Raw genomic sequence first — 10,488 nt, 5'->3', positions numbered from 1 at the left:
CGCTTAAAAGGACTTATCAATGCTCTACTGCAGGCACATGCAAAAGGTTAATAAAAGGTTTATTTACAAGGGAAGGGAAATGAGGAAATATACAGCTCTGGGAGAAAAGTGGGAGACAAAGTTTTCAATGAGTCCTACCAGATCCGCCGATCAGGAATCCCAAATGGCGCTCTGAGAGCTGCCCGTGAGCCAGGAGCCGCGAAGCCAGGAGGCGAGCGAGAGAGCGAGCCACCCCAAGGCCCTTGTGTTTGGTTTTTATATCCAACCTGGCTGCCCAACTCCACCCTCAGGTCCCAGCCATCTTCCCTTTGGTGGTGATGGGATTTGTCTTTCCCAATGTCCTGATGGCTTTGGTCTCGAGTGGGGGTGGCGTCCACAAAGCCTGTATGGGATTAACTCAGGACATCATTTCCCCCTAACAATTGGACTAAAAATTTCAATATCAAAATTTAAAATATTCTTCCAAATTTTACAACAAACACTGAACTTAAGATCTAGGCTTTGTAAATGTTCAAAAAATTAGCCTTTATGTTTTAAGAGCGTCAGATCATTCCTATGCCCTGTCACTGGTGCCATTCAAATTACACGTCAATAAATATGTTTCATAAAAGCCCTAGAGCTGGCATCACAACCAGGAAAACTGTCTCCAAAAAAGACCCTAAGACTTTTCAGCAGGTGGTCTGTAGACTTCCTGTATCAAAATCTGCCATAAATATGACAAACACGTTGACCATTTCACCCCCACAATCTACTTCAGAACCTTTGGAGGTGGATTTAGAACAGATGCCTGAGGAAAGCCTGGAAGAGATGTTTTTAAAAAACACCCCTTCCTGGGGTGGAAATTGCTTCAGAATTAGAAACTGAAACTCCACATGACCTGACAATACCTGCTCCTCATCCCTGACCGTCCACATTTCACTCTAGAACCTCCAGGGTCACAGACAAACAGGTCTTCCCCAGCACACACACCCTCACCTCACACTGTCTGTCACCCTTCTCACTGACTCCATCTCCATAATGCTCTCCCAGACACCCAGGGGTTCACTCTTTCCACATCGGCCCTACACTGGGCACTGCCTGTCTTTTGTCTTTTCACTAAGTATCTCAGATACATTTCATGACAGTGAAAGCACAAGGGATGACATGTTGGAAGCTGACCCATGCTTAGGAAGGAATACGACTCTTTGCTAATGCGTAGGAAAAATGCCTTTTCCGTATTATGTATGATACAGAAGTGAAGCATAGTTTAAACTTTGGACAGGTTTTGAACCAAGAAAACACTTTGATTCCCAATGCTTCTAGTCTAAGTTGCATGTAGTAAATGTTAATCCACAGCTTTCTCACATCCCTGCATAACCGGTAATAAGAGAATTTCAAATATTTTTTTGTTTGTTTTAAAGACTATTTATGCATACAAGAGCTGGGGCACAGGCCAGAGGCGCGGGGGTGGGAGGACCCACCGGAGACAGAGTGGGGAACAGAATAGGTGGATGGACTGAAACACACTGCTGAGGGGAGCAGCGGGTCAGACAGGAGAGGTCTGCCTCGCTATGTGGTCCTCTTTCCGGCAGGCAGGGGATTGAACTCCTGCCACAGAGGCTGCAGACCACTCCACAGTGCGGTGCTCAACCCCCTGTGCCACCAGGGAGGCCCAAGAGAGTCTCAAATATTTTGTATTGTGTTTTTGGTGCCACCCACTCCGGAGCATGGGGAGCATCTCACTGAGGGGTGTGATCTGCATTTCCCTGGAGGCCAATGATGCCCAGCACCTTTTCATAGGCTTATTTGCACAGTGGACCGTGGGTTCTGCACAGCGATAACTACCTTCACATGGAGGGACTGTGAATATATAAATGCTAATATCTGCACATTGTTACTACATTATACATATCTCAACACAATATATAAGAAAATATTCCTAACTGGTCTTCACTTCATCTACTAACAAACATAGCAGCAGCCGCTCCAGCTCCCCATTCGCAGAGGCAGACCCAGTGGGAGAAGCGTCAGGTACAGCAGCTGACCTGTCTGGTGAGAGGCAAAGGTCTCACTTTTGCACATTTTCAAAAGGACCAAGTCACAGAAGTCCACACAGGGGGCTCTCCAAGGGCCCAGGAGGGGTTCCTGCAAGTGAGGGGCTGGTCTGAAGATTAAACTTCATTAGTTTCAAAACCAAAAAATTTCATAGCCCCTTATATAGCCATCTCTGCAGGAGATTGCAGACTTCTATTTCAAACTTCATTTTTTATCTTCAGGGGTTTGTCATTTACATTCTCATGGTCTAGAGAGGAAACACCAAAAATGGACCAAATGTTACATCAGTAAGAAAACTGTTGCGCTAAATCACACTATGGTTACAGAACAAAGAATTTTTCTCATTTAAGGTCTGCGGGTATCCTGGATAGATGGAAACAGCACCTACCCCAGGCCTTGGAGACCTGCTCCTGCCCCACACATCAGTGGAGACTCTGCCTCTCCCGTCCCCTGCTAAGCTGTCCTACTCTTAGTACCAGCCTCCTCCCCCCAACAGCAGGAGGGGGCCCAGCCCCAATCTGAAAGCACAGGGTTCTGCGAGGAGGTATCAGATCAGGGGACAGGGCTTAGGTGATACCCGGGACATCTCTCCTGAGTCCTGACCAGACTGTGCAGGTCCCAAGACCCAGAGGTCCCTGCTGCTCGCCTCCAGGGCGTCTGATCTCCTCCTACATGACTTCATCTTGATCCAGCTGATGCTGCCAATGATGACGATGACAAATTGGAGAAAGACGGAGATCAAAATCATCATCCAGTTGGACTGACCGGTCTCTGGGGTCTTTGTTAGTGGCAGTAAAAGAAACCAGAAGAAAATACCAAAGCCCTGTCAAATATGAAAATGTACCCCCTCAACACCTGTGTTCCCGGGCAGCATGAGTCTCCCCTACATTCTTGACTCATGTGACAGCCACTCTACAGGTCCTGGGGTGTGACGATCAGTAGGGGTTGTGCCCTGTCCTCTGGAGCTCAGATTTCACCTGAGGGAGACAGCAAATGTCCACGTGATCCTCACAGCTTGACATGTTTACTGGGGGTTGACCTTTTTGAGGTCAACAGGGTTTGGGGGTGTTCAATTCTGTCTGGGGAAGATGGTGAAGGCTTCATGAGAAGAGACTTCTGAGCTGGTTAAAGGAAAACTAAAATAGAAGAGAGAAAGCCTTGGTGGAGGGGGGAAGGGCACCTTTGCTGAGGGAGGTGGGGGATGGACAGGAGGAAGTGGGATCCTATGGGGTCTCTGACTCTGCAGACAGGAGTCCACCAAGAAATCAGATGTTCCATCCATCACAATTTTAATCACACACTCACACCCCACCCCCAAGAAGGTTCAGAGCTTTATAGGAAGTTCTCACATCCTCCCATCCCGCTCAGTTACCTGCGGGCTCCAGCATTTCTTCCCAGTGTGGTAGGAATTCCCGAAGCCAGTGACTGCAGTCTCCCCTGGAGATCTTCCTCAAATACTCTGTCAGCTGCTGGTTGTTCTCCCACTCCTCCCTGACCCCGCTGGCTCCTGGACCAATGGCCGACCACTTTCTGCTCAACCCATCAAAGAGGAGGGCCCTCTGTCCATTGATGCTGAACTCCCAGGATGCACCAGTGCCTCCTTGGGCTTCAAGCTGACAAGACACCTTGGCCTGCAGGGTGGGGGGACCTGCCATCCACACACAAACACCTGGCTTCACCGTGGCTGCCCCTTCTCCCCCAGTAGTGGGGTGAGGCGGGGTCAGTGTCTCTGCACAGTTAGGGGCCTGGGTTCTCTCCAGGTCTTGCCCCTCCTTGCCCATCAGGTTCACTTGTGTCTAAGGTGGGACAGTGTTCAGTTTTCACACAAAGCCCCTCCCCCTTGGGCTGCTCCCTCCCCTCTTGGCCCCTGTCTCCAGCCCCTGCACCTCCCCACACTCACCCCTGGTAGTGTTTTTCTCCAGTTTGATATCAGGTAGGATCATCCTGAGCTCTCTCCCCACTTCTCCCAGTGTATGGGTCAAGTCTGTCCATGACTTGGTGGCCTTTACCTTCTCCCCCAGGGTATCCAGAGGTGTGACCTTGTGGCTGTCACAGTCATACTGAAGGAAAGGGTTTCCATCCACTGAGCCCTGGGCTGCACCCCAGGGCTGTCCAGGTCTGGACTGAGATGTGACAGTGAGGTTGAGGCAAAGGGAATGAGCAGCATCTGTGAGAGAAAAACTCAGGTGAAGCCTTGGGGACCCCTGTGTGGGGCCTGCTGCAGAGGGAGGAGTCCCTCTCCAGCCCCTCACCATCTCTGTGCTGCTCCACCTTGAACTCTCTGGGGGTTAAATACTCCGAAACCACCACGGACCCTCCTGTACCCAGGAGGATTCTGCTGATAACTATCTTCAATGACATATACTGTTGCTGAGAGGACTTTTCACAGAAAGGAGGAAAAGATACCACAGAACATGAGGAACTTCATGATGGTACCAGGTCTCAGGAAAGTGCAGCAGCCTCTCCCGCTGAGCGCCAGTGAACATGATGAATGAGGGCGGCTTTCACTCTGATACACAGAAAGTCAGAGTAAATAAGACCCCCTTCCCCTGTGCGCTGGACTGGACAGTCAATGATGGGTAAGATCGGGGGCAGACTGAAGAAGGCACTGGCCAGACGCATGTCTGCGACTCCTGACGACCTAAGACAGGCGCAGTCCCCGAGGGGATTCATCATAATAAACTTTGACGTTCACATTAAGCAAGGCTTATTCTAAGCACTGAACTCACAGTAAAAATCCTCCTTTTTGTGGCATAAGAAAATGGCTGCGGTAAATTGGTGCCATTAACAACCAGCAAACACTGCTTGAAAATGCTGAGACACACACCTCTAATCTTTAACTTTCAATTCAATTGCTTTGTGCTTCACTGCCCAGCTGCATACCTTAAACTGGTTTAGCTACTTTTAAGAAATGCTTAAGAATGTAACCGAGAAAAGTAGTGGGCATGATTTTATAGTAGTGACTAATAATAAAACAACAAAAATCAATAGTTATTGGTAATGGTAATTAAATACTAATATTGTAAATAATAAAATATAATGAACAAAGGAATTTTGCAACTTAATCAATGTTTAAACTGAGGTTAATGAAAAAGGCCAAAAGATCAAAATTGGCTTTGGCTGACAGGAACTTTTTTGAAGAGATTACAAAATGTACTTGATTTATTGATGATTGTACTTGATTGAAATTTTGGTAGATATAATCTGAAAATGGTGTGTATTGTTTTTTGCTATGTCCCACTGCACATAATGATTTGATGTATGGTTAACCACAAACTGTAAAAAATAATCTTATGTAATGGTAAAAAAATGTATAAAAAGAAAAGGTTAATTCCAGCAAATTACACTCAGATTTTCACTCTCTTGAAGTGTGTGTGTCATTTCTTTCGCCCGAATCCTTCGACCACCTCGTGCTCACTCTTGCTCAATCCCTGAGATTGTCTCGATCTCCCGCCGCCACTGGGCTGGTCCGCGGCAGGAAAGGCTCCTGGAGGAGAAGGTGGGACTGGGCAGGCAGGAGAGTGAGCTGCCTCCTGTGAGCCCACGGGGACAGAAGGTGCCTTAGGCTGAGTTTGGAGACCTGGGTGTAATATCCCGGGGAGCCTGTCTGGGCAAACCACACCCTGGCTCTCTCTCAGAGAAGGAAACAGGCACCCCCTGCTGAGACCTGCCCCAAGTCCCTCTGCTCAGATCCTCCCTCTACCCTCCTCCCCAGGAGACCCCAGGACACTCACAGCCCACAGTCTTCCAGGCTTGTCCCGGCTGCAGCAGCAAAAGAAAACACAGGGTGTGAGATGCCAGGGCCATTCCTGCTGAGTGGGGTGAGAGAGCAACTGGTAAGAGTTATCTGTGCCTGTAGCTATACTTAGGTGTAGAATTCATAAATAACTAGAGTGGAAAATATTCATTCTTCCTCCCAATTACTAAGGACTTTTAGGGGGAAAGAATGTCCTGAGCAAATTCCATATAGGCTTTGTGGATGCCACCCCCACTCCATCAAAACACTGGGAACTACAAATCCCATGATCCCCAAAGGGAAGTTGTGAGGATCTAAGGGCAGAGTTAAACAGCCATTTTCTCAGTTTGTAAATAAAACCAGCCATCTTAGTGGGGTCTGGGCTCATTTGGCTGGAGCTCTTGGCCAGGCAGGCTTGGTCTCAGAGGGCAGGTCACTTGGGATTCCAGGTCGTCTGAACGGGTAGGACACATTTTAGAATATATCTCCCTCTTTTCTCCCTGAGTTGTGCATTTCCTCATTTCCCTTTCTCTTGTAAATAAACCTTTAACCTTTTGTGTGTGCCTGCAATTTAAGTCCCCTTTAAGCACATGGGTGAGGACCCACAGTCAGGCAACCTGTTTGAGTGCAGGGTTGCCCTGTAACAGTTTGGCACCCCACATGGTTTCCAGGTTACACCGGTGGTACACCAGATCAGAGCAACTCCTTGCGTTGCCCACCTTACATGCACTAGGTCTATAGGACACTGGTAAAAGTCTTTGTCCCAAGTCTTGAATGTTTTTTTTTCCTTGCATACAGCTCTGTCTGGTCTTTCAACCATGAGCTTAAGCAGTCTAATCCCTAGCTTAAATTCTTTCAGTTTTATTCCAGTCTTGACTTTAGTCTTTTTCCGTTAAACATCCCCACCAGTTTTATAAACAAATAATTTGGTGAAGCTGGGGCTGTGGTGCATGTTTTTGCTTTTCTATATTTAAGTGGGTGGTTTGCAAGCCATCCCGGCTTTGCAATATGTGCTTCTGGCTGTTTTTCTGATAGTGTGTGTGAGCACCATTGGCTATATTGTTGCTTCTCTGAGAGCTAGATGCTGCACTCCACCTATTGAGACAATGAAGCAACAAATTCAGGCTGTCAATTTAGCTGTGCAGAGTATGAGGGAGGAAAATCTCACAGTTCTTAAAAGTGTGCAGGCTGTCCTCGAAAAATTGGGTGTGGGGGAGGCTCGGCTAATGGTGCAGAGAAGGAATAAAACTGCCCCTTCTCATGAGGACTGCAAGAGGGAAGAATTAGAAGAGAAGGATTATCATTTGTTGCAGTCCTTAAACACACCAGGACAGAATCCTCCTCAGTTTAGCAATGTTCCCCCTATGCAGACTGCTGAGGCTTCACAGGCCCCACTGCCCTCCAGGAAAGAAACTAAAATGGCGTCTCCTCCCCACACTAAAGGCAGCACCCACTTTGGCAGGAAGGGTCACTCTGAGGCAGGACAGTTAACACTCTGATAGATACCGATGGGTGGCTTGAATGAACATGGGCGACCTGCTGGGTCCTTTTGGTTACACCATCCCTTAGCACCACGAACCTCCTAAATTGAAGGCGCACTGTTCCCTCATACCAGCAGGCTCCTAAGAGGATGGCAAACTTGTTTGCCTCTATCTTTCTCTCCCACAGCCCTAGTTGGGCAGATACACAGTCCATGCTTCAAACTTCGCTGACTATAAAATATAATGAACAAAGAACAAGGATGAGCAGAGAACGGTATTCAGGAAAGCCAGGGAGGAGGCTGATCATCTCCGCCAATAGGACAGAGAACCCCCAGAGCCAGAGTGGTTGTCCCAGTGGTAGATCCCGAATGGGACCCCAACAATGGAGGAATTGCGATGTTAGAACTGTATAAAAAATGTTTATTGGTTGGACTGCAGCAGGGAATCCCCAAACAAAAAAATTTTTAACAAAGTATTACAACTTGAACAGCGAGCTAATGAGACTCCATCGGAGTTCCTTGAAAGAATTATTCAGACGTATCCCAACCACACGGATGTAAATACCCAGATGCCCCAGAAAATGCTCGTCTGATCACTAGGGCGTTTATTACACACAGTGCCCCAGACATAAGGAAAAAGTTAGCAAAGGTGGATGGTGTCACAGAGATGAATCTGTCCCAGGTAGTGGACTTAGCATTCTGGGGTTTACAATAACAGAGAGGACAGGAGACCAAAACCGGCAACTGCTTTCATATAAAGAGAGCACAGGACAGGATTTCAGTGAAACAATAACAGACTGAGACGTGAACCCAGGAGAAGTGAGACCATGAGAAGAGAACCCCTAAGAAAAAACCAGTGTGCTTACTATAGGGAAGAGGGGCATTGGAAATAGAGTTGTCTCAGATTACAGGGAAGCAGCAGACAACATAATTACAGAAGACAGAAGACTGAGGACACCATGACATGATGATTCACGCAAGGGTTACTGGACAGAATATAGATGGAGCACAAGGAACTTGGAACCAAAGAGGAAAACAGACAAATGGTAGCAAGAGTAGAGGCTCAGGTGACAATGGGAGGGACCAAATATAAGGAATCAGAGCCAAGTACAGAGGAGACAAATGATAGTACATACAGAAGGTTCAGATGAACAATAAGGGGCCCAGGGACTCCACTAGATCTAAAAAAAAAACCCAGAAGGAACTGACCCAGAGACGAAATCCCATTGGTCTTGTGAACCCATGAAGGAATTGAGATATTTATTGAAGAAAAAGACAAAAAACTTGACAGACTTCTCGTTATTGTTGCAGGATGCCCAAGGATTCACTTTTCTTTCTTTCTTTCTTTTTTTAAAGATTTATTTATTTATACAAGCACTGGGTATAGTCAGAAGCGCGGGAGGGTGAGATTATTCACCAGAGCCAGGGCAGGGAGCAGAGCAGGCAGAAGGACCGAAGTACGCTGCTGAGGGGAGCAGCGGGTGGCAGGGAGGTCTGCGGGCCATGTGGGACCCGCCTCCAATGGCCGGGGAGCAGCCGGGGATCGAACCGGTGCCTCAGAGGCCGCGGGCAGCATCGCAACCCAGCGCTCAACCGCTGCGCCACCGGGGAGGCCCCGATTTTGGTACTTACTTTTAATTTCATTTTGGCCTATGAGTGAAACTGCAGTTGTATGAGATATCCCACGCATGATAAATGGTAACTAAAGAGCTCTTTGTGTCTATATGTTGTATGTCTGTATGTCCTTTCCTTGTGTCTTTGTCTTGGCCTCTAGTGGTTGACAAATTTGTCAATGGTGATTGTTGCATTGCAATATTGTAAAGAAATTGTTTCTGGAGAAAATAGGGAGAAAAGACCTCAACAGATTCTTATAAATGGAATTGTTGAGAGTAAAAATTTCCTACAAAGAACTGAATAGACCTGGAGAGTCACCTGATTTTTACTGAGTTTTGCTTCACATAATCCTGGTAATTTTTTTTTTTTTTTTTTTTGCGTTTTGTTCTCAATCAGCGTTTTCTTGTTTTGAGTGACCAGGATCTGCAGCAGTGGTGCATTTTTTTTTTTTTTTTTTTTTGCAGAGCTAAGTTGTGTTCACATTTTCATTCCCCTTGATACCAACACAGCATAAAAATAGTGGTAGTGATTTTTTGTATTATTTATTTCAGCGTCTGTTTTTGCATAACTTCCATAGGAATTTTGTGTTTATTTTTTTTTCTGATTGGTAAGATTATTTTTATTTTTTAAATTTTATTTTTATATTCCCCATACTATCGCAACCCCCTTATTTTGAACTCAATCTCTCCCCTCCCCCCCATAGTGTGTCTCTGGTTCACAGTTGTTTGTTGATTTTGATTTTTTCTTTTTCCTGGCCCCTTATTTAGGTTTTCTAGATTCCTGCTATGAGTGAGACCATCTGGTATTTTTCTTTTTCTTTCTGGCTTATTTCGCTGAGCATGATCCCTTCCAGCTCCATCCATATTGCTGCAAATTGCATGTGTTTATCTTTTTTGATTGCTGAGTAATATTCCATTGTGTATATGTACCACATCTTCTTGATCCAGTCATCCATTTTTGGGCATTTGGGTTGTTTCCACAGACACATCCACCCAAAGCAGTGATAGTGAAGGCAAAGATAAACAGCTGGGACTACATCAAATTAAAGAGCTTCTGCACAGCAAAAGAGACAATAACAAAAACAAAGAGAAACCCCACCAACTGGGAGAACATTTTTGCACACAACACCAATGATAAAGGACTGATCACAAAAATCTACAAAGAGCTGATGAGACTCCACAAAAACAAAGAAAATAATCCAGTCAAAAAATGGACAGAAGAGCTAAAAAGAAACTTCTCCAAAGAGGAAATGCAAATGGACAACAAGCATATGACAAAATGTTCAACATCACTTGTAATCAGGGAAATGCAAATCAAAACTACCATGAGATACCATCTCACACCAGTGAGAATGGCACATATTAAAAAAAACTAGCAACAACAAATGTTGGCGAGATTGTGGAGAAAAAGGAACACTCCTGCACTGTTGGTGGGAGTGCAAACTGGTCCAACCACTGTGGAAAGCTGTGTGGAGATTTTTGGACCTACTAAACATAGAGCTTCCATATGATCCAGCAATTCCACTCCTAGGTATTTACCCAAAGGACACAGAAACATTAATTCCAAAGAGCACCTGCACCCCTATGTTTATAGCAGCACTATTTACATTATTTTTAAAAAATAT

The 10,488-nt window shown here is 46.0% G+C and overlaps 1 protein-coding gene across 1 annotated transcript; it reads right to left on the bottom strand.

Moving 5' to 3' along the window:
- Positions 1-3,398: 3,398 nt before the first annotated feature.
- LOC311186686 (retinoic acid early transcript 1E-like) lies at positions 3,399-4,462 on the bottom strand (the record flags this gene model as incomplete). The annotated part of the gene is made up of 3 exons (XM_084257829.1): positions 3,399-3,682; positions 3,935-4,201; positions 4,441-4,462. The coding sequence occupies 3 exons, from the start codon at positions 4,460-4,462 to the stop codon at positions 3,399-3,401; spliced, it is 573 nt and encodes a 190-aa protein (XP_084113955.1).
- Positions 4,463-10,488: the final 6,026 nt, after the last annotated feature.

The sequence above is a fragment of the Talpa europaea genome, assembly GCF_964194135.1.
Source record: "Talpa europaea genome assembly, chromosome: 2".
In the NCBI taxonomy this organism is placed as follows: Eukaryota; Metazoa; Chordata; class Mammalia; order Eulipotyphla; family Talpidae; genus Talpa; species Talpa europaea.
Note: the sequence above shows the minus strand (reverse complement) of the source record. Positions and strands in the feature narration are given on the sequence as shown.